We start from the raw sequence: 24,384 nt of genomic DNA on the forward strand, positions 1-24,384 counted from the left end.
TTCATTTTAGTCCCTCCATAAGGAGGGGCAGTGTTGTTTGTTTCTGGTTTTCAAGCGTGCACCGCGCAACGCAGTTATAACCTGCGCAAAGTCTGGGGAGCCCCAAACGCCCGGTGGCCCGATTCAGAATAAATCAGCAAAAGCTTTCCTTGCTATTATCATCCGTGTCTGCGTTCGAACTCGGGATTTACTGGTTGAGACTCTGAGCCGAGCAGCGCGCTGCCCTTGAAAGGCTAAACCTGGTGCATCTACCGCTGTACCTTACTAAGGGAACTTGATCCCCGCCCGGGAGACCGCAGCGCGGGGTGCGCCCCGCAGCCCCTCGCAGGGTTTAGGGTTTCAGGCAAACGGTCGCAGCCCCAGAGGAGCCTTCTCTGACCTTTCCGAGCGGCGGCATACCCCAGACCGCTACATCTCCAGAGTCCCAGCCCCCGTCCGTGGGGGTCTACGGGGATGCACTTGGAGGCGGACCCCAGGAGCGCTTGATCGGCTCTTAGGGAAATGCACTTGAGCTGAAGCAAAAAGATTTCACTCCGCCCGAACTCGCCTCTAGAGCGGGCAGCGTCGAGCCCGGACGCAGAGCGACTGTGGCCCTGGGCAGGAGGGACGGCAGACAGGGAGGTTTGGGACTGCGCAGTATTTGGAATCCCTCGGCCCAGGTGGAGAGAGGACGTTTGGGGTCTTTACACCTGAAATGCGGCTTCTTCAAAATTACTTTTAAAGCAAAATACAAAGGCGTTTTCTGAGACCCCAGACCCATGAAAACAAAATGCAGCTGGGTCCTGGGAGCTCCCAGACGTCCCGGGTTTTCCGGAGCGAGGGGCGCGAGGGGAGCGGCCCACGTGGGGAGAAGCCGGGCAGGATGGAGGGCGCCCGGGACGCCTGCAGCACCGACGGCCTGGGACCGGCCGACGGCGGGGTTCGGGCAAAGGGGTTTCGAGAAGAGACCCTAACGCGCGCCGGCCGGGACAGCCAGGACCCCTGTCCGAGGGTTCCCTGGCCGCCAGCTGCGCTGCCGGTATAGCGGGTGGTGTGTGGGGGCGGGAATGCCGCGCAGGCTGGCTTGGGCGGTCATTTCCTGTCGTTTCTTCCCTAACTGAAGTTCGTACAGGAGACCCAAAGGCCGCGAGAAGGCCGGCAGAGCCCCGCGCCGTCGGGGGCGTTCCCCGGCGCGCTGCAAGGCCACTGGGCGCCCGGGGCGGCGAGCAAGGGCGGCTGCTGCCCCCTAGCGTCCGCCCTGAGCCCGCGGCCCGCAGCACCTCCTGGCCTCTTTGGGCGTGGGGCGAGGGAAGCTGCCTGGGCGCCCGGAAAGGCCTCCGCGACTGGCTCGCCACGGCCCCTGCCTCCGGCAGGCCACAGCGCCAGAGCCCGAGGAGAGTCCGAACCGGCGGCAGGGAGGGGACCCACGGGGGGAGGGCCAGAGACCCCCGCCCGGGTAGTCGACGGGGGGGAGTGGGTGAGCGCTTCCCCCGAGGGAGGGAGCGGGTGGGCTCCACGCGGAGGGGGGGAGCCCCGCGGCCGGGCGGGGGCGTGGCCCCTCTAAGCTCCGCGAAAATGCCCGCGGCGCCGCGGGGACTGGAGCGGGGGAAGTTCCCGCCAGCGCGCAAAGCCGGGGTGGGTTTAACACCCGCGGCGGCTTCCGCGCGCGGGCAGGGAGCGGAGCCGGGGCCGTTTCCGGGGAGCCGGAGGTGGGTGGGGGGCGCGGGCGACCTGGGCCTAGCGAGGGAGCCGACGCTCCGAGGATGGGGAACGAGCCGAGCGGAGGCTTTCAACTTTCTTTCCAGTCGCTTGTTCCTTGGGGTCTTTTCTAACTACGAAAGTCCTTGGCTCGCCGCTAAACTCAATCAACCTGAGTAAGGCGCGCTGCGTAATTAATCCGCAACCCAGCCTCGGCGATAAAACACCAATTAAAGAAAACAAACCAAGAGAGAAAACTAAAAACACAAAAACCATGTTGTGGAGACCGACAACCGTCTGGCCTCGTTAAGTGAATCAGCGCCACTTCGCCGCAGCTGCCAACGGGGCCGTGTGGGCGCGCTGAACGGCTCCCCGGCCGGGCCCTCGGCCCTCCGGCCCCCTCGCGGCCGAATCCCATCCACGCCGGGAAAGCAGAGTCTCGGCCGCGGGCGGCCGCGCAGGGCCTGGGGTCGCCCGGGCGATCCGGCCCCGGTCTCCGGAGCCTCGCGGCGGCCGATTCATCTCGATGGCTCGCGGGGCGCCTCCCTCCGGCAGGTCTCCGGTCCCGGGCTGCTCGGGGCTCAGAAAGCTGCCCGAGTCCTCCCCAGGCCGGCAGGCCTCCTCTTCTCCACCTCCTCGGTCCCTGGACCGCGGCCGCCCCTGGCGAGGCCGTTCACTGCAGCCCCAAAGCAGGCGGCCACACAACCCCCCGTGTGTGCAAAGCCGCAGGGCCGCGGTCCGCACCGGGGCGGGGCCTGGGGCGAGCGTGGGAGCGTGTGCGTGTGTTCGTGTGTGTGCGTGGATGCGGATGCGCGGGGAACGCCGGGTGGCAGCGGCGGCGGTGGACTCTCCACCCCGGCTGCGTACAGTAGCGCGCGGCGGCAGCGGGGGCGCGCGGGCCAATTCCAGGAGCCCGCGGCCGCGAGCCGCGCCCTGGCTGATACCGGAAAGGCCTGTGATTGGCCAGCGGCCGCCCCTATGCAAACGAGCTGAGGGAATGGAATTCCTCGGGCCGGGCTTACAGTAAAAGCACGTTCATTTCCAGGCACTCTCATTCATAGAGCCAGCGGGCGCAGGCAGGACGGGCGCCCCGCGGCCTGACCCAGCCAGGGCACCACGCTGCCCGGCCCTGCGCCGGCAGGCACCTCTTCCCGGGGCTCCTGGGGACACGAGAAGAAAGTCAGTCTTTGCCGTTTCTCCTTGACCCGCGTCGGAGCTTCGATTTTTATTTTTCTTCTTTCTTTCTTACTTTTGAATGAACTGGTTTCTTGGCTGGATGGTTCAACTTCTTTCCTGGGTGTGAACTTTCACCCGGTTGTTTCCTTTGGCAACTGCTGGAGAAAGTGCGCTGTGCTTCGAGGCGAGTGGTGAAGTTGCGTGTGCGTGGCAGTGTGTGCGTGCTTGTGTAACTCGAGCCGCCCCGTCTGTTTCGATCTGCGCTGCGGAGCCTCCTCACAAGGCCCGCTCCACCTGCTGCGGTTACGCTGTGATCGTGGGTATTGGCGCGTCTGAGTAGTTAACCGGCCGACGCTGGGGCGACGTTGGAGGAAGATCGTCTCGCTACTGCCCAAGTCGGGGCTGACTCACCGCAGTCGATGCAGACAGCGGCTGGCTTCCGAAGAGTGCGTGCCTGCGTGCGTGTGACTCGGCTGCTATTCACCTCCCACCAAACCACAGGACCAGCCGCAAACTTAACCAACATCCCCAAACCCGAGTTCTCAGATGTGGAGAGCTGAACTATAGGTGTCATTGACTTGGACTTTTTTTTTTTTTTTTAAGATTAGCTTTTCTTTGGAAAGCTGAATTTTCTGAACTGAGCATTTTGCCAGAATTTATTGAGAACATGACAAGTACTTCTCGCCCAGCCCTTCTCCAACTACTGAAGCTGAGTTTCAAGGCTACTTAAAAAGAAAAAAAAAAAAAAAAAACCTGCAGCGAACATTAATGGATTCCTGTTGTGTTTAAATTCTCTACAGATTGTATTGTAAATATGTTATGAAGTAGAGCATATGTATATATTTATATATATATATGTGCACATACATTAGAAGCAGGACCTTTGGAAGTCTCAGCTCTTGCTTTTGAGGACCGAAGCCAGTGTTGCATGATAAAAAGTGGCGCCGTATTTGGAAGACACTCCTCGTGTATTTTCTGTTGTGTTGGACTTTAGACAAAACTCACCTGGGAAAAATCTGACAGGCAATTGACTACTGGAACTTCCAAATTATGTATTTGCTGGTCCTTTTGCTCTCCGCATAAATATTTTAGGAAGTGTATGGGAATTTTGCCTCTGGGAACTTTGGTAACAGCCAAAGACTGAACTTAAAACTCTCAAAGCAAGACTCAGAAGAAGATAGTCTCCCTTGGCACTTGACTTTGGATTCTGGTCGCCCACTTTTTAAAGCACTGAGCGGTCGGTTGCTAAAGAGTCCTGCGTGGGTCTGAGGCCGATCGGCAAAACTAGAATTTTCCCCCTCCTGGACTGTTAGTAACTTAGTCTGCCCCCTTCCCCAGCCACCCCACAGCAATAAAGCTCCCTGAACTTGTATGTTGGTCTCCCGGGAGCTGCTTGCTGAAGATCCGCGCCCCTGTCGTCGTCTGGTAGGAGCTGTTTGCAGGGTCCTAACTCAATCGGCTTGTTGTGATGCGTATCCCCGTAGATGCCAGCACGAGCCGCCGCTTCACGCCGCCTTCCACCGCGCTGAGCCCGGGCAAGATGAGCGAGGCGCTGCCGCTGGGCGCCCCGGACGCCGGCGCCGCCCTGGCCGGCAAGCTGAGGAGCGGCGACCGCAGCATGGTGGAGGTGCTGGCCGACCACCCGGGCGAGCTGGTGCGCACCGACAGCCCCAACTTCCTGTGCTCTGTGCTGCCCACGCACTGGCGTTGCAACAAGACCCTGCCCATCGCTTTCAAGGTACTCGGCCCGGAGCGGGTGGAGGGAGGACAGGCAGAGGCCGGTCGAGGCCAGGGAGATCGAGGAGGGCAGCGGCCAGGCAGGCGGGGCCGGGTTCTAGAAGGGGGCCGGCGCTGAGGCCTGTGGTCCATCCCCCTGCGCTCGGGAGACAGGGGATGCTGCGTTGCCGTGGCGACCCTCGAGGGGCCCGCCTTAGCCGGCCGTGGCGGCCTCCAAGGATGGCCGAAAAACTCAGGATGCCCCCAAAGACGTCCACCGAGGGCCGGCTGGACCTCTCCCCGGCAGGGGTCCTTAGCTTTGATCTAAAGTAGGAAAAGTTATAACCCAGCAGGGACAAGCCTGTGTGTCGGCTCCTCTGCTTCTCTCCCCGCCTCTGGCTTGACACCCAAACCATTCTGAGGGAGACGTCAGGAAATAAAATAGAGATACTTTTATACCTTCGGGTCAATGTAAATAAACTGACAAGGAAAACTGTCAAGGCTTTCCACTTCCACCCCCTCTTTAACAGCCCTGTAGGAATTAGCAGGTTCAAAGTCCACGGCGGGAGTAGTTAAGTTTGCAAAAGTTTTCTGCAGAATTTTTTCGAGCTTCTAGGCTGCTCCTGCCAGAAGCCGCAAGTAGCGAATGCTCTTTCTTTGCCTGGTACCCTACTGAACGTTATCGCCGGCTCACCTAGCTTAAGCCCGGGGCAGCGGAAGGAGGCAAGGCTGTCTGGCGTGAGACGGCCGTCTAATCCGCCCGCTTTGCTGTTTGAGGAGGGGCGGTGTGGACCGGGTAACTTCAGCCGAGCAGCTTGAGAGGTCCCCGTTCACTTTTCACCCTTGATCTTGCCCTAGCTTTGAGCTCCCTATAAAAACCTTGGCCTTCAAAGGGGATACATAAACAACCCCGGGCGTTTTTGGACAACCACCGCCACCCTGGCAGCAAACAGTAGACATTTCATTTCGGCGGTGGGGATTCAGTTCTTCTGTCTTGGGTGAGTTGAAGAAGGGGCAGGCTTTTAAATACAATCAGTGCAGTCATTTCCGGTTCATTGCAGGGACTAAGGAAAGCAGGTGGGGGGGGGGGGGAAGCTGTAAAGATCAGCTACTCTTTTTTCTTAAAAAAAAAAATCTGCTTAAATAATTGTCCCCTTAAGGGGCGATTAATTTAATATAAGCTTTTTATGGTTCCAAGCCTGCGCTGGATCTTGAGTTAGTTACAATGAATAATGTTCACTTTTTTAAAAAAGTACTGTCAGAGTTCTTTATTTTTAAGCTTTACATACCTTCCAAACTTAGATTATGATTTCTAAAACAAACAACAACAAAAAAGTGCAATTGTCTGTGTCTGTAGAATTGCCTCCGTTTTCTGAAAGCAGGAGTTTTTGAGGGGGATGAAAATGAGGATAAGTTTGAGCAGCCACTCGATGCTTTCCTGTCCCTTCCTCCTGCTCTGTAGGTTTGGGTTAGGAGCCCATTTCAATTTGAAATCACTCTAATCCCTTTACATAAACAGACTCAGCAGGCAGACCTCCTCAGCTCTCCCTCAGTTCCAGAGGACCTGACAGGGATGGGCCCTGGGGTCACTTTCAGATAAGTACAGAGGGGAGGAGACAAGCTGATAATCAACTAAAGGGTCCTTTAAGACCAGGTGCTCTGGACACGCCAAGGGTGTGGGTTCTTAGGGATCTGTGGCTTCCTTCGGGATAACTCAAGTCTCTTCTGTATCTCTCCTCCTCTACTAGGGACCCACACCCCAAGCACTAAGTGATTAAGCGAGAATCTTCAGAAGTTAAAGCGATGTCGTTTCTCAAGCCACCACATGAAAGTATTTATTTTCTTCTAAAAGAATGAAAAAAAATCATATAAATTGTTTTCATGAGCCATCAGGGAATTCCTTTTAGCGGAAATCTTAATAACCATAGAAGTTTCCGTTTTAAAATGACTTTTGACAATTCACTTAAAAAAATCTGTTTTACTGAGTGATAGTTTCTAGGTTAAAGATCAAGGTATAGATCTCTTGAGAAAAGTTCAAGTGGGTCTTGAGAACATTTGGGGCAAAGGCAAGGACAGGAATCAGACCACTCGATGAATAATCTGTCACCACTCCCGTTCCCATAAAGAGGGACCTTTTTCGGAAGGAGACCTGCTCTTTGCATAACGGAAGGAGGCAGGCAAAATTTCCAGGGAGGCAACAGGCGCAGATTAGGGATAAAACAAGCTAAACTTGAAAAAAGTGACTGTATCCGGCTTGATTCATTCACTGTGTGTCCCTGAATCCAGTCTGTACTCATCTTCCACCACCTACCTCCCAAGCAGTTTCTATAGAAATTATTACTTTAAAATTTTGATCTTATAGAAGCCTCAGACAATCTCTTTAAGAAGTTAATCAGTAAAGAATTATTACATTCCCTGTATTAAGGAGGAGAAAATGAAAAACAGTGATAACGTCTGATGATATTGATGAAAAGAGCATTGAAGTGATTCCTTAAGAGTCTTCTGAATACGTGTAAATCCCCAGCTTTAATCTTTGAAACTAAAGGGAGATTTCAAGTTATGAATTTTCCTTAAAATAGATTACAGTCATCCTAATTGCTTATCCTGGACCCCAAAGTGCCCCCCACCTTCTCCCACGAAACACCTTTAGTTTTCAGATTAGAAGAGATCCATGATTTTGCTACCGAGAAAATCTTAAATTTGCTACTGTTACCCGTTATTTACAGAAGCAGCCAAAAAGGCTGTTTGGATGACTGAGGATATATTTTGTAAGACTATAATATTAAAGTTCATTTAGGCCCTGGTACACCAGAGTCCAAAGGCATAAACACGCCTTCAGCAAGTTCAGAGGCCTTGGGCACTGATAGTAATATTCTTTCCATAGGAAAGAAATAAGTAACGTTTGTGTCAGCAAGATCGTGGTCCCCTAGCTATGCATTAAATATCATCTCAGCTGAATGTTAAGTTCCACCCCACAGCTTTCTTTATAACACTGGAAAATTAAGGGATTTGAAATAAATGAATTGTGACTGTAATTTCAACCTAATTAGAGTTAGTTTAAAATGCCAGTTTGAACTGTGAACAGGCCGACCAAGAGCAGTGTGGGAAGGTTCTGTAACATAGACGAGACTTGATATTTTGCCCAACTTCCTGATACTTTAAAAACAGAGAAGTAAAAAAAAAAAAAATGAGATATCCTTTGGCCAGCAAGTCCCTTCTTGTCTGTTTGGTCTGTGTTAAAATGTAAATGTTTGTGTTTCCTTACCTATTGTTTATAGCTTTTCATTCCAGTTGCTTCTTTTTCTCTGTTTGAAGTTAGATTTTTTTCAAAAATCTCTGCATTTTGCCTATCAAAGATCAAATCTGTATCAAATTAATAGACACGTTAGTTTTAAATTCTTTTTTCCTAGTCTAAGAATGCTTCATAATAATTAGATGATATACTTTATTAATGTAATATTCCTGGATTTAGTATTCTTTCCCTTCCCCCCACCATGAAAAATCGATAAAAGGCCAATGATCTTTGAGCCCCGAAATACCTTTGACTCCTGCTACAGTTTAAAAAAAGGGAAAAGAAGGAGTTAAACTCCTGATTTGTTTAGTCTTAAATTCCAACATCAACTTCTTGTTTAGCCACCATGATTATTTTACTCTCTATTTGTTTCTGTTTCGTGTTGGCCTCATGAATTTGCCGTATTACTGACGAAGATCGTTTTGGAAAGATGAGTGAGGCACAGTCATGGAGCCTGTGAGAGGGGCCAGTAGGATGAAGGTGATTTAGAAAACATTTGGTAGTTATAAAACAAGATTTATTTATTTTAACCTATTTAACCAACAATGACTTATTCAGTTGGAAAACCATGTGGTTGATCCGGTCCCTGTATGCTTACTGAATGTGGAATTAAAATAGAGATGCCAGGTCATCACAGGGAGATGGGGAAAAGGGAGTAAAAATATGTTTTCAAGGAGGACATTTCAACATTGTGAGCTAATTTTACAGAGGGAAGTGAAAACAGTGGGGGAAAAAAGGAGGGGGGATTTTTAAGAGACTGAGAAAAGCAGAATAAAGTAAGTATATTTTATGGGAATAGAAAAAATGGTAACAATAACTAAGTAACTGATCAAGGAGATTTATTTCAGTAATGTTTTTGAAACAAAAGGGAATTGTCATATTACTGCTCTTAACTAAACAGCAACAAACGTACTAATAATGGGCTCTAAATACCTAATTAGAGGGTGCTTGGGGAAGAAATAGCTGTGTTTTTAAATTTCCTTTATAGAAAACATGTCCATTTGGATGGAAAGAAAGATAAGAGTGTAAGTTGGATAAAATAGATGAAGAACATGCCTACCTATTGCTGTGAGAATTGACTCTCCTGGTGTAGTCCTGGGGTTGGAAGTACGTCCACCCCTTATAGTGAGTTGGTTCATTTTCCCCATCATACTCCTTAGAATCCAAGAGCCACAGCCTCCTCGGGAATAAAAACACTAGATGGTCATCTGGATGACACAGAGAAAGGGTGATGACTAAGCAGGCAATGAAGATGGGAATTTAGAGAAACATGGCTTTTGTATCATACAAGGGAGCCTATGGCAGCCTTATTTACAGACAGAAAAAGAGGACTGAAGTATAGGTGTTACCCCCCCCAAATTATGTAGCAAATATTAGGGAAAAATGGGGAGGTGGAAAACAGAAGGAGGAATGATCACTGTAGAATGCTTTCTTATCACAGCTCAAAACTAAAACCCCCAAAACGATTATATAATTGGAATGATGAGCACACATTTCACTAGTGACTGAGATAGTACCATAAGGGGTATCGCAAGGGATAGGAATGAGTAGAACTTGGGGCATCTCGATTTGAAATTCTACAACTACCTTAAAAAACAGAAACAATGGGACTATAGCTAAGAATAAATGTTTTGATCAAGAAAATAGTTTCTAGAAGGGTCAAATGATGATCAAGAAATGGATACCACTGCATGAAGCATCTTCGGGCCATGCTCTCTAAAGCATTTTACCTTGAAATTGCTGCTTTTTTTTTTTTTAACCTAAGTGTCAAAAAATATGTATTTACTGGTTTACTTTAGTAGTCCTGATGGAAATCCATTCCCATTCAGTTACATTGAAGGAATTCTTCTTCAAGATCAACTGGGTTTGGAGAAAACCTCAGTCATCTATAAGGTCCCAAGTTAACACATCTCTGGGACTCACAGATATAAAAATGCGACATAGTTCCGCTCCTGAATTCAGAGGAGCGCATCAAAGTGGGCACCCCTCTTCTCTGAGGTCTGTTGATTTTGTAGTTAGTATTAAGCGAAGGGCACGTTTCTGATTTTTTTCTGTTGCATACCAGAATTCACTGCTAGTGAAAATCAAGGTAGTAGAAGCGAGTAGGGGCGACAAGCATGCACTAATTGCGAAGGGACAGTTTAAGTCATTCAAGAATCGTCAGCAATTCAGTGGTAGCAATCAAATTTAATTTTAGCAGAAGTGAGTTTAAACACCTAAAAGGCAAAATCCGCCCTCTTTGGCCTGTCGGTGGAGGTCTAGACGAATGAAAGGTGGGTTAGGTTATAAACGTATAAAAAACAAGACATTCTGTTTCTCAGATATGAAGAATTAAGAGATGCTTGTAGTCGTGAGAAGGCACAGCTTTTCAAAGTCCTTGCTATAGTGAGTGTTAATCCAACTCTGCTCTGTGACCTTATGTGGCTTCACTAGGTGAATGTTTTATTCTTTAAACATTTATAATTTTGCATAGTGGAATTTAAAGTAAATCTTCCCATTAAGAACTTTTCTGTTGTTTTGCTTAATTTATGACTGTTATTCCTTCGCAAACTAAAAAGCATCACTTAATATACATTCAATTTTAGAATAATTATGCAAATTACATCAAAGTTTCTAACATGCCTGATGTCTGGTGTTTAGGTGGTGGCACTGGGGGACGTTCCAGATGGCACTCTGGTCACTGTGATGGCAGGCAATGATGAAAACTACTCAGCCGAACTAAGAAATGCAACAGCGGCCATGAAAAACCAAGTCGCGAGATTCAATGACCTCAGGTTTGTCGGTCGGAGTGGAAGAGGTATGTATCTGTCAGAACTGAACTTGAAATACCCAGTATTTACATAGCAACAAACCCAGATTTCAAAACATCTAGAAGTTTCTGTGATGGGATTCCCTAGAAACACAGTCATTTCTTCCCGTTAGTATTGCTACATCAGCTTTTTATTTAAAATTTAATGTTTTTAACAGAATCTGGCTTTACGCTATTGCTTTCTATTATGGAATTGGTTTAAGACTGATTTGGTGCAGGCAAAACATGAATTGTGAATTTCAAGGAAACCTCTCAGGTCTTTTCTAAAATGTAAAAATATAAAACTTACCATCATGGAAACTAAGATCATACAACTGGGGTTCTCTCTCTTTGATAATTTTCAGATATCTCTTTACTGGAAACCTTTAACTTAGGGTCCATGTGTTACCTTTGACAAGTGACAGAGTTTCAAATGATCACTTCTAATAATTTTAAGGGCTATATAGTGGATGATGATTGAAATGTGTTTCAAGGAAGCATTTTTTATGGTAAAATATGAAGAAATAGTAACATTCTGGCTTGGTGAATTTGATGGCAATGTGACTGACCTTCCTATATGTAATTTGGATGCCTTATTAGTATTTTAGGTACTAATAATATTAAAGACTGGATTCTCCAGAGGAATGATTGCATCAGTGAAGTTCTATGTGTAGTTTTCTTTTTCTGTGCCCATTATCAAAGTATCAGAGCAGAAAGAGGAATCTTGGCATATTGTAATCTCCTCCGGTTTCCAGTTATTTTCAAATATTGTGTTTTCTTTGTATTGTAAGAACCTTAGTCCTATTTTACAAATAGCAATAAGTAGTAGTAGTTTAACTAAAGGAGGTAATATAGTTTGTTTTGAAAATCTCATTTTTGTAATACAGTATTGAATAAGCTCAGGAATAAAAGTTATTTTGAGTATGATAGAAAAGACGTGGTAACCTAGATAACAGTAGCTGACTCTTGTATTGAAAAGAAGTAAAAGTACAACCAATGGACATTTGAACATAAGAGTAATCATTAGTCTGTATAAAGGCATTTAAAAATATAAGAAAGTCTGTGTTTTGGGGGAATTTGATTAGTCAAAGAGGAATGGGGGTAAAGGCATGCTGCTTCTTTGCGCTATTGTTTTTGTGCTATCCTAGCTGTCCGGGGAATTTTCGAAATAGAATCAAAGGTAGAGAAAATTGTAAAAAACCTATAACGTGATTGAAAATATTTGTTCATAGCACTATGTTAATAATAGGGTAATACCAAGAAAATTACACCCGCTTATTGAAAGCACGAATGGTGCTATAAGGTATAAAGGCACAAGTCATTCTATGGGTTCACTTGTTATATTAAAAGTCCCCACCTTTCAGTAAATGGAATTCCCATTATGATTCAGAGATGTGTGTTTAGAAAACATCTTGAAGGCTTCAGATGAGTAGAAGCCAATAAAAAACAAAGGCCCTACTGCCTGGTCCATGCCTTCCAGCCTCGTAACCATCTCAGGTCAATTCCTGTGGATTTCTGTTCTTAGGAAGCCACAGCTGAGTATCATTTAGTTGCATTTCCAGAGGAAGTTATATTATCATCATATGCATCTATGTGGGTCTACGGGTCAGGTTTTGGTTATGGAAGTTTTGGAAGCTCTTTAATGACCCATGCCATTTTCCCATAAGAAGTGCGGTAGTGGCTTTTTGGCAAGGCCCAGGAGGTCGGTGATGATAAAGAGTGAAATTCTGAAAGCAGCCTGCTTTCTTTTCTGGCGTTTCTCGCCCCTCACTGGCCATGTCTGTTTCAAGTGGGTGACTAAGAGAAGCTCGTGTTTACTTGGGTAACAAGGAACTGTTTCCCCAAGGTGTGGAGTGTTTGCCTTTGGCTGCCTGATTCGTGCCAGAATGCCCTTGAGTTTGCAGAGTGAAATAACTGCACCCAAGGCTGGGCTGTCTTCTGATAACCTGGAACGAGAAAATTAATTGAAACGCTCCATATATGGACAATATCTGTTTTGAGCAGTCTCTGCTTCCCACGCATGATAATAAGCAATCCAAAAGAGAGGAACCCCGAAATGAATGATTTGCCCTATTACAGTTACTGTGTATATTGTCAGTCTTGAATGATTCTCTTTTCTTTGGTTAGGACTGCAAGAAAAAATGAGCCATCAAAAGGCCCGGTTTGACTCTCTCATAATTTCTCCCCATAGTGGTAGAATACAACTTGATTTTACGCTTTCAAGTCTAAGTGTCAACATCAAAGCCTGCCAGGTTTTTTGTTTTGTTTTGTTTTGGTTTGGTTTTTTTTTTTTTTTGCAATTTCCTTCCCATTACGAAGAGAGCAGATGACTCTCACTCATTTTAACAATCAGTCTTAATCTGCCTCACTGCATCTTGTCCTTTAAAAGTTTCATAACGTTTTATTAAGTGATCTTAAGACTATCCACTAGTTCGTTTTCTGGTTTTGAAAATGTGTCTGAAAATATGACATTGGCATCAACACACCACACAGGGGCCGAGAAGGTCCTGGCTGTTGGCTCACCGAACAGTTCAGTGCCAATTTCCCATTCTGTCGAAAGCCACTGGTCTGATGGATTCTCAAAGGGGCCTGTTGCTCAGTTCCAAATAAAGAGTAGAAAAAGAAACTCCCTTTTCTTGTCTCAGCTGCCAGTCCCTGGGGATTGTAAAACCTCGTAGAAATTGCCAGAGGTTGAACATGGAAGGGTTTTTCTCTGTTCGACAAAACCAATCTGTCTGGGTGCTGGCTGATGTCCAGGACCACAGCTCCTAACCTCGGGTTCAGCCTGCAACTGGGAAAACCTGCCCATCCGGCTTTTACGGCCTTGCTGACAACACTGGCCCCTAAAAAGTATTGGTGAAGGCTTCAGCAGTCTGAACCTTCCTCCTTCCTTTCCTTTCCTTCCCTCCTTTCTGGCCCTGACAATTTAAATCTCTCCTTCAGGGCTATCTCCCCCTGGGAATTTTCTCCCTTTGATTCAGTATCCCCATATAGATCAACCATTCCTTTACAATGGAAGAAGAGATAGCAGCTCCCAGAAGAGGGGAGCTGACGCAGAGCACACTGGTTCTTGTTCAGAATAATTCACACTTAAACACACGTCCTGGGACTATCCCTTACCTCCAGAAAATCACAGTTCAGGATCAAGAGATGAGATCGTTAGCAGCAGCTGACATCAGCTGACATCTGTCATTGGGGCAGGTGCTACAGGTATTTTCAGTCACAAGAAAGTGTATCATGGCTGCAGCCGAGAGACATTGAAGAAACTTCAGCAGTGAAATCTGTGCGAGCTCCCGTCGCTATTGGAGTACTTAATCAGTTGTAAAGGAATCGATCAATCAGGGATTATGGCCTTAGTTAATTCATTTTAGAACCAAAGAGGAAATCTACCAGACCGTATTATCTACCGCATCGTAAATGGGGGAGGAGAATGCACTGCAAATTTCCTTCTGATTTTCCTAAGACTATGATTTTTAATCTTTGGGAACGTCATAAATAATTTTGAAAATCCTTGGAAGTCTTCTCCCCAGGGGGAAAAACATGCACACGTGCACTTACACACACAGTTTCTTGTACAATTTCAGTTTTCAGGGCCGCTGAAGCTTGTTTATGGACCTTCTGGGGATCCATGCACCCGCCAAGCCAAGAATCTCTGAATCTGGATCTTTGCCTTGACTATGGAGGGCCCGCCTAGCGCTGTGCTGCACGTTGTAGATAACTGGAAAATGAGGAAATACACGAAAAAATGAGTTAGACATTCTTCTTGCACCCTGTGCTGTTTTGGTTACACCTGCTTTTATTATAGCCAGGACCTGGTGTGTATAATTAGGAAAACAGATCCCAGTCAAACCCCTGGTCCAGACCTTTGACAGGCCATCAGGTGTACACACATATGGTCCCTTGCAAAGGAGAAGGGCTTGTCTTGTCATCGAAGGGGCAGCCTCCTCTCTAGTGACTGCCTGGCCCCCCAGCTGCAGACCTGCACCTCGAATTCCACAACCAGCCCAGAGAGGGCACGTGCTCCCCCATCCGTTAGGACTGGGGTTAATTTCTTGGTGGACATTTATATTTATGCTGATCTCCCTGGCAACTTTAATCTTGCCCACTTTCAAACAAGTACCCTTCCCAACTCTTTTATAAAATGAAATTCCTTCCTTATGTTCTTGCTGTGGATGTCTTCCCAGACATAATATTTACGCTGTTACAATCGGGGTTATTGCATATTTGTGTAATGTTTGTTACGTAAGGCATTTTCATTCTTAAGGTATTTTATGTTATTCGGGGAACAGTGTGGGGAGACTGCCTCTCAGATGAGTGATAGACTATGGTTGAAGGAAAGGTACATGTAGAAAAGGATAGAGTGTACCGGTATTCTAAGCAGAGACGTGTCTGTATGGAGTGGTCACTACTGAGAAATAGTCTGAATGACTCACAGTATTATCACAGGATCCAAGTCATAGGGGGAGGAAAATTCATCTGACAATCTCAGTGTTGTTTCATGGATAACATTCAAGATAATGAGCTGGCAGTCAGGTCTCCTGGAGAGAATACAAAGAAAAGAGGAGAGTTGTGTTAAAATCAACTCTCCCATTTTCCCCCTCCTTTGGGTTGCTATTGATCTACATTTTAAAATTATATATGTACTGAAATCTGTTTTCAGACTTCGGTGTGGGCAAATATGGATGGGAAAAGACCCAGTCTCTGATACCCGCGGTCTCTGGCAGCCCTAGCAAATAATGCCTTTCGATGGCAGGGTGAAAGCTAGTGCCCATGATCTGATGTAAATTCATCTCTAGAGATCAGCTTTCTCATTCTGTTTCAACTTGCCCGTAAAAGAGTAAAAACACTTTCTCAAAGCAAGTTGCTTTCCACGCCTCCCCCAAACCACCACCCAGCAGTCCCTGTCCCGCTTGGTGTCATGGCAAAGAGGAGAGCTTTCTGGAAAACTGCTTGTGCCTGGAACACGCAGCTTTGCAATTGATCTCTTCATGGTTTTCTTGCTGATTTAACGAAGTGCCAGGCATTGCTGATGGTGTTGGGCAGCTTTTTAAAATTGAGGTTATTTATACGAACAGTATTTAAGAACTGATGGGCAGAAGCTGGACTTCTCTCCACCACCCCTCCCCCAAACCCCTTCCTTGCCAGCCGGCTTGCTTTGGATTGAGGCAGCCCTTTTTGGTGGGGACAGAAGACTATCAATCTGAAAGTGCCTCCGAGAGAAATAATGGTTGAGTGATTTTTAGAGCTTCCTGTTTTAGCAGCGAGCATTATAGACATAAACAGTGATCCGGCCAACGGCTGCACTGCTGCTCTGGTTCTAATGAATCAGTTTTGTATTTTCTTTTGTGCTGGTTGGCGAGGGGCAAGAGAGGATGGAGAAGACTGGTTATGGAAGAACATATTCTGTTTCTTTTTCTTTATTATTTGTAAAGAAAAATGACTTGTTGAAAGGAGAGATGGTATATTGTCTGATGATTGTTTTCTTTCTGTTGGTGATTATAAAACATGTTCAGATGAGAAAGGGGATGTTGATGAATAACCATGTACTGTCAAAATGGAGAGGTTATGTGGTTTTGAAGGATTTCTTGGACTTTCAGCCAGAAGTGTGTGTGTGTGTGTGTCTGTCCATACTACCACTGAGAAGACTTCCTGGACCAAATTATCTTTGAGGACTAAATCCATACTAACAAGGTCTTCTCATCTGAAGCCCCAGTAAAGCAATTAACGGGAATTAATACGTGAGCAGTGTGGACTTAATGAGCTGCCTGTGAATACTTTCAAAGGTGCCAGTTTTATCAGCTCACTCTTGGGGCATTCAAGACTTTATGTTTATAAGCATGCATTAGTGGACTTCAGGCAAAGCCCACCCTCCGTCATTGGTCCTGATGTGAGTCCCACTTTCAACAGAGATGTATTTCGGTCCATGTTAAGAACCAAGCGTGCCATAGCATTCCTGTTGCTGGTGCCGATTTGGGATTCCAGCCCATTCCAGTCTCTATTAGGCTATATCGAGCAGCGTATCCCACTTAGGAACTCCATTTTATGTCACTGAACTTCCTCCAACGAGGGTTTCAGGTAGTTGAAGGACCCATAAATCAGAAGGTGATCCCAACAACCTCCTTCGAGAGGCCCGGTGACCATCCTGCCACTGGATTCAAAATGCGTTTCCTCTGGTTTCCTTGGTGAAGAAACATTCATGTAGGAGCCACTTAAACTGTGTTTTTCTCAAAGATGTAAGTAAATTTCCTGTCTGTTTCTCAACTGAGATGAATTCCTGCTTTTACCTTGGGATTTAAGAGCGTCATTAAGGAGGTAGGGGCAGCCTGGTCTGCAGAGCTGCACCCTCCCCGCAGCTTCCGGATCCAAGGATGCTTCTGGGTCTGGTGAACGGGAGGTCTGGCCAGCACCCTCGTGGGTGGTGTGTGGCCTTAACTGAGTCACCTTATGCAAACAAAGGAAACTCTCCTTGGCTCAAACAAAGGCTGTACACAGGAATACAGGCATTTGAGCACAGTTGGTGAACTGTGTGCTTATCAGATCTCAGCAGAGAAGGCAAGGAGGGATGGGCCTGTTTGTAGGTGGAAACACTCCAGTTTGCTCTAGGCATTGGTTTTGGGTTTTTAGAGATGTTTTTCCTTCATTCTATTTGAAACCATTGTATGGAGTAGTCACTATCTATCTATGTATCTATCTATCCATCTATCTGTAATTAATGACAAACAGTCTAAACTCATATCCTAGTACAGCTTTGGCCTCTTTACGTGGTGTATTTCCAGTACCTATGGCAGTTGGGTCTGTCCAGATGTTCTGCCTCCCCCGTCCTGCTTGAAACCTCAGGGCAGGTCATAGCTGGTAGATCTTATCTATCAATCTGCCTATCAATTTGGTGGCGGGTCCCAACATTTGGCAATATCTGAAGACATTTTTGGTTGTCACCCCTGGGGTGAGGCGTGCTCCTAGCATCTAGTGGGTAGAGTGACTCCCGCAGCACATAGGACAGCCCTACCCCTGCAAAGCGTCAATCACGCTGAGACTGAGAAACCCTGGGCTGGCCTCACACGAATGATCGTGATAAGTCATAGAATGTCTCCTCTCTTCCCTAACACTTTCTTCCTCTTTACCAAACTCATGAAAAACTTCAGTTCACACAGAATAAAAAAAACAAAAACAAAAACGAGAGAGCATCACTGCATATTAGTCTTTTTCTAAATATGAAAATATACTAGAGTTCTGTGTGCATAGGATCGCACCATCTTGGCATCTCCTGGGTTGGAGGATGTGTGGCAGCCAGAAGTAGAGGCTGCAGGTGGAGGGGGCCACCCGGCAGGGAAAGCTCTCCCTCGAGGACTCCCCCCACTTACAGCTGCTCCCTCAGGAATACCACACAGGTGCAGGTCCACAGGGACCATCAGAAATAGTGAAAGTGCGCGCTGGCTTCTCGTTGCCATCCTCCTCCCCATCAGGCTTCAGTCAGGGGCCACAGATCCACTAATCCAGGAACATGAACTGATGTGAGTGGACAGTGTCCACTTGAACTAAAAAGGGCTAAAAGCAAGGTCCTGTGTGCATCACTGACCAATACCTTACAGACTCCGAAAAGGAGCCAGTGTGCACACCCAAGGGCAATGCATGGAAGGAGTAGGGACGGGACAGAGGCTGATTTGCCGTGCATCCCTAGGAAGCCCTGGTTTGCTGCCCACGTGTTAGGTGTGCAGGGACCACGGACAGACAGAGGGCTGGGTTCTTCTGGAGCTTTCTCCCACCTGCCCTTACGTGTTGGTTCTGCTATCACCTATTTTCTATAATACAAGAAGAATCAGGGGAAGACGACTTGAAAAAAGTCTGAAAAAAAAGAGTCCTCTAGGTGTTCTCATTGAATCACAGTGGTGTCTGCTACAGGTGGAATTTCTTGAATACATTTTGCTGTGACTGCGGTCTCTAGTTGGTTGTTTGTTTGCATTTACTCTGCAGGGGCCCCCACTCCGAACTTTCCTGCCCCTTCTATTTCCTGTAAGTTTTCCTCAGTAAAGCAACCAGCTCCCAGGTTCGGCGTGGAGATCAATTGTGTGTCAAATCATTTGAAATCTGGAAGAGTTAGCTATCCTCCTGGGAATTCCCCGGGCGGCGTCTGAGCTGGGCTATACGGAGCCTACATGCTGCCCACATTCTGGGAAGTGAAGGTCACTGGGGAAGGAGCTTGGGAACAGCTGTGGCAGGCAGGCGCGCACTGGTGCACTGCGTCGCTGGGACCCCAGTGCCAGGGAAAGGATGAAGATGGACGTGGGACTCCCCAGGAGGTGGCCTTCCAAGAATTTTCAAAACACAAGAGATCCCGCCTTTAACTAGAACAGCACTGTGTGGTATCACCAGTCACTAGACCAGTGCCTGATACAGAGTGGGGACTCATTAAATATCTCCAAATGAGTGACTACCCCAGGACTCTGCCTTACTCTAGGCAGTAGAGTGTAGTGGTTAGCACATGGATATTACTGAATTCTTCCTGGGAGGACAGTGTCTCACCCTGGGCACCATCAACGTTTAGGGCTGTTTATTCTTTGTCGTGCGAGCCATCCTCTGCATTTTGGGATGGTTAGTGGCATCCCTGGCCTCTACCCAGTAGCCAGGAGCATTCCTTCCATGTCATTCATGGGTGGTGACAACAAGAAGTGTCTGCAGACTTTGCCAAATGTCGCTTCCTGGGGGAGAAGTGGGGGGAAGAAACACTGATTGAGGACACTGGCTCAGAGTTGTGTGTCTGTGGGCAAGTCACTTGACCTGTCTGAGCCCGATTCAGCCTTTGTCCAAAGGGGGCGGGGTACAGTGAGGATTACCTGAAGTAACACAGACTTTAGGGGTTACTACTTTTCGTGGTAAGATCAGTTGCTGTTGACTGACTCTGCAGGGAAGCTGACGGCAACTCTGTGAGCTCCTAACAAACAATACAACCGGGACCTGTTTTTTTGTTTGTCTAAATGAATGACTTTTCTGAGAGGGAACATCAACCCTTATCCTGATCCCTCGGCCCCATAGAGCCAGCTCTCAGGACACGGAAGGGTTATTTATGCGCAGCGGGCACTGCGATTTCAGATCAGCAATGGAAGAGATGAAAGTAAATATGTACTGTAATCCGAGGCACTGTTTTTCATGGGAAAAGAAGCTCTCCCAACTTAGTCCTTCCAACTCTTTTGCCCAAACATTAACAGCATGCAAATATTTATGATTCATACATGCCCCTTTAATTCCCAATCGTATTTTTACAATAAACATGGCATTTTCACAATGAAGCAGAATAATGCCTTTGTCCTGTTGCCGGGCTCCGCAGGCTGGCACCCAGCAGCATCACATTCTTCCTGCACCATAGTTGCTGACTCCACCCAGGTTGAGGGGAGTTTTATAGTGGTGCCGCGGCAGCTCGCCTTGGACCACACTTCAGGGCATCCTGGCTGTTCCCCTGGAAGCCTTTGAAGGTTGTATCTCAGCGTTTTCAGAAACCGCAAGCCAACATCCACACATGGTTTTCTTTTTTGGTCACATGTCAACAGAGAATCGATCAATCTGGCTGTTGCTTGGAGAGGTATCTTGCATTCTGCCCAAATCCATGGGCTATGGAGTCCACTAAGGCCATTGTGTCCCATTTAATAGTCCTCTGATTCATGATAACAATATAGAAACACATGCATCTATTTGTGACGATTCTGCAGGTCTTTGGAAGGTAGTGTGACAAAGTATGAGAAGGTGGTGTGCTTGCCGGACTCACTTAGATGTGCCGGCCTCAGTCTCCGCATCTGTACAATAGGTATGACAGTGCTCGTCATATGTACCTCAAAAGGTTATTAGGGTGATTAAAATGAGATGGTGTGTGTAACAAAACTTAGGAAGAAAGAGCTATGACTCACCGCCGCATCGTTCTTCCTTCTGTGGGAGAGTCACCGAGGGAGGAGGGAAGAGAGTGGGCAGGAGGTAGCCCGTGTCTCCCTGAGTCAGAAAGTCAGGAACAATGCTATTTCCATTGTCCACTCCTCGTTGGCAAGGAATTTATATTCCTTTATCCTCCGAGGAACTTTGTAAAATTAGAGTGCCTGAGACACAGCGGGAATTTCATAAATATTCATAAATAAATGAAGGAATGATAATAATATAATCATCCCAGGCATTTGCCGGGCAGCAGCCTGGTGATGGACCTTGTGTTCTCTGTTTTCATTAGTGAGTTGCTCACCGGCTTTGGACCCTATTCGATCAGGGAAGTATAGTGCCCATGGCTACTTTATCAGAGCTGACCCCACCCACAGAGGTCATTTCCTGGGGGTCTTTCTTTCATTCATCAGATGTGCACTGTGTACCTGCTGCTTGCAAGGCACTGGGCTAGCACTGGAGATACAAAGGCCAGCCAAAGAGAAGCCACAGCATGCCGGGGCTGGTGAGGGGCCCGCACCATAGTGAAAGGAGTGACGGAAGCAAAATGTACAGCTGGGTGCATAGCCCACTACAAGCTTAGGGGTCTCTCTGGACAGCTTGTCATCTCAGTGGAGATGTTTCAGGGTGACGAGGGGGCTACCAGCTGAAGGCATCAGGAAGAGTGTCCAAGCACAGAAAACAGGGTTGGGGAGGAACACCGAGCTGGCCAAGAGAGCTGGTAAGGGCCTTGACATCCACATTGGGAATTTGGTCTGGTCCCCCAGCAGGTTTTAAGCAGGGAATTGACATCACCAGATACAAATGGTACGAAGATGCTGGGATTGCAGACTGAAGAGCAGACAGGGCTTTTTGGAGGGTGCTTGGGACCTGAGAGACGGGATCCAAGGTTAGTTCAATTCATGGATGCCAAACCCGTGGATACGGAGGGGTCACCGTATATCCAGTTTGCAAACCCACCATCGGTAAATGTCACCATGTCTAGAAATCAGGTCCCTCCAGGCCCCGCCTACCACACCCTGCAGCCTTGCCTAGACCTTCCTTCTTCCTACTTGGCCTCCATCCCCACCTGCCCTCCCAGCTTCCTGCAGTAGAGCTATGGGTGCGAACAGCCTGGCGGGCAGGCACTGAGGACCCTGACGCTACCTTCCCTCCAAAATGCCCCCCTACCCCCCACACCGGGCCTCTCTGCCATGGTGGCATGTGGCCTTGGGCTGTGTGTTTGAGGCACTGGGCTATGGGCACCAGCAGGTCAGGGCTAGGACTAGGCCAGCCCCAGGAGGTCACTTTGGTCACCTGTCCTATGTGGCATTTGGCCCGTTGGGTGGAAACTGTGGAATTGGGGTGTGCCAACCAAAGGGTTCTCCAGGATGGAAGTACAGGGCAGCAGGCGTGGCCTTGACCTAAAGAGGCTGTGAATTCAGGGTCTTGGAGGTGTTTGGGCTAAAAGGATTAAAACTTGGTTCCTCATCCGAGACACTCAGGCACTGGGACACCGAAAGAAAAAAGGAAGATTGGAAAGGGGCCATGACATCTGGGGAAAGGAAGTGCAGAAATAGCGTGAGAGCATCATGCTTCTTTGGGGTTCGGTAGTGCGCCTCATGAAGAGAAAGCCTTGCCCATCCAGCCCTTTAGTAAAGCTGGGCTCACACCCATGCCACCGAAAGGGAGAACTGAGCCTTCCAAGTGAAGTAAGACCTCATAAAGAACCAGCTGTCAAACGAAGTTTACAGAATAATCTATTGATCCATTTATCACACATTTTTTTCTTACTGCCTCAGAACAGAAAATGCAAAGATTAATAAAACACCATTGCTGTCCTCGCACAACTCATTTTTGTAGACCAGCTCCAGAGAAAACACTTGGCATGTTTTTGGTTTTCTCTAAGTAAAACTGCTATGTTTCAAGTGTTGCATCATACTCAACGCGTGCTGTTTTTTATGGAAAGCTTAGTTCTGTATTTTCAGCCCCTGACTTTCAGGCAACTTCGCGGGGTTATCCTTGTACCAATAGCTGGGGCCTCCCCCGTACATTTCGCCTGTGTGGCTGCGGGTGCCATCGGTAAGGACATTGTAAACACCGGCGCTTTACACCCAAGCGGACACCCACCGACATCGCCGCCTCAATTCAATGCAGAGAAACCGGGAGATTCTGCACAACTTAAAGAATCTGTCCTCTATTCAGAAATCCCCAAATAAATAATTATACAGCCCCACTGTCAAAAATAGTGGGAAGTGTTTGGGTAAGGAAATGGATGAGCAGAAAAACGTGCACTTTGGCCGTTAGGTTGTTCCAGCGGAAAAGCGAGAAACATAAATTAAAGGTACTTTGTGAAAAATACCCCTGATTCAGGTTTCTCCTGGAATCTGGGGGTTTGTTCATTATAATACTTAGTTATCTGTGATTAAAATTAGACCTGGCACAAACTACATGGTAAGAGGAGAAATCTTCCTGCAACATCGCAGAATCTTTTGGGATTTCCAGAATTTGCAAAGAGCAAAACTTGAGCCTTCCCTGGCTTTCTTGGTTTTCAAAAGCTGCATTTTTATTTTTTTTTCTCTGACTTTCCCTTTCTCCCTCTCTTGGGTGTTTAAAGTGTGTGAGCATGACCGGTTTCCCCGCAGAGATGCACAAATGAGTGGAAACTGTCGTGATTTCGTTTCCTAAGCTCTGCGACCCCCTCAGCACACTGTCCTCCGTGTGTACAGCCTGCCCTTGCGTGACAAAGGGCAAGTTTCACACCCCTTCGAAACTGGCCCAAAAAGGAGAAGATGACTCATGGGTCCAAACCTTCACCAAGAAGAGTGACTGAACCAGAACCCAATGGCTGAGGAGCCACCGCAAGTGGCTTGGCTACCCGTGAACCAAACTTAGGGAGGGGCGATCACAAGAGGACGGAGGGAGACACCCATCGCCATAGGAAGACGTGGCCGCGACGTGACGGGGCACGAGCTTCTAAGGGCGTGAGATGATCTTGAATCGCCTTTTCACCTTCTGCTCCTCTCCCCACCCTCGCCCTTGGGGAACAGGTGCCCATTTGCAGCAATCCTGAGGTTTCGCCACTTCCCAGATGTGGTGAGGAAGTGGCGTGGTGCCCTGGGCCCTTGCGGAACTGCAGCATCCCGCCGTGGCTTTATGAGACCACAGCTGGCTGCCAGAGTCCAGCAGCCCCGGGGCCTGTAAATGTGGGACCTAAGAAAGCACAGACCTGGGGCTTTGTCACTGCCTCACCCTGGAGAGTCTGTTATGTCAGCAAATACCCAGGAAGACTCGCCCCGTGACCTTCCTCCCAACTAAATAAAGCACTTAGGATCTTGCACTGGCATTTGGATGAACACACTGGCATCGAGGGGGACCACACATGCTCTGAGGGGAGCATTTGACCCGGCTTGTTTGTAAAGTGGACCAGCCAGTTGCAATTGTGCCTTACAAAGGTCGCCAGCTTGTGGGAGTAGGACCGACGTTGAAGTGGAAGTTCCAGGGGAACGTGCAGTTTTCCCCGATGGGTCTTTAGGCCCCATTCTGCTGCCTGCGTTTGCTGAAATTCCTAAAGAAGAGAGGATGGGCCTGGAGGGGCTCAATCGGCACCACCTACTGCACGCTGAGGCTCACCTCACCTCCCACCATCAGACCTCAACGTCGATTCACCACCAGCTGCACCTCACAGGATTGCCCGCAGCTCTGGTCTTTGTGGAATCATGTTTGTCACATCTTTAGTGATAATTAAACTGATATTTGCTGATGCATTATTTCATTTAATTTGCATAACAGCAGTATGAGATGGAAGGACTGTTATCACCCCTATTTTACAGATGATGAGGCC

The 24,384-nt window shown here is 47.7% G+C and overlaps 1 protein-coding gene across 3 annotated transcripts in view; it reads left to right on the forward strand.

Moving 5' to 3' along the window:
- RUNX1 (RUNX family transcription factor 1) overlaps window positions 1–24,384 on the forward strand; it is a 244,110-nt gene that overhangs the window by 152,071 nt on the left and 67,655 nt on the right. For 2 of the 3 annotated variants that reach the window (XM_082840575.1, XM_082840576.1), the window contains 2 exons: window positions 4,338–4,591; window positions 10,502–10,658. In XM_082840575.1, the coding sequence (XP_082696701.1) occupies window positions 4,338–4,591; window positions 10,502–10,658 (411 nt within the window). Of the gene's footprint in view, window positions 1–4,256; window positions 4,592–10,501; window positions 10,659–24,384 lie in introns of those variants that run through there. The other variant, XM_082840577.1, reaches the window with a different exon arrangement.

This window comes from Leucopleurus acutus, assembly GCF_964270905.1.
Source record: "Leucopleurus acutus genome assembly, chromosome: 5".
Taxonomy (NCBI): Eukaryota; Metazoa; Chordata; class Mammalia; order Artiodactyla; family Delphinidae; genus Leucopleurus; species Leucopleurus acutus.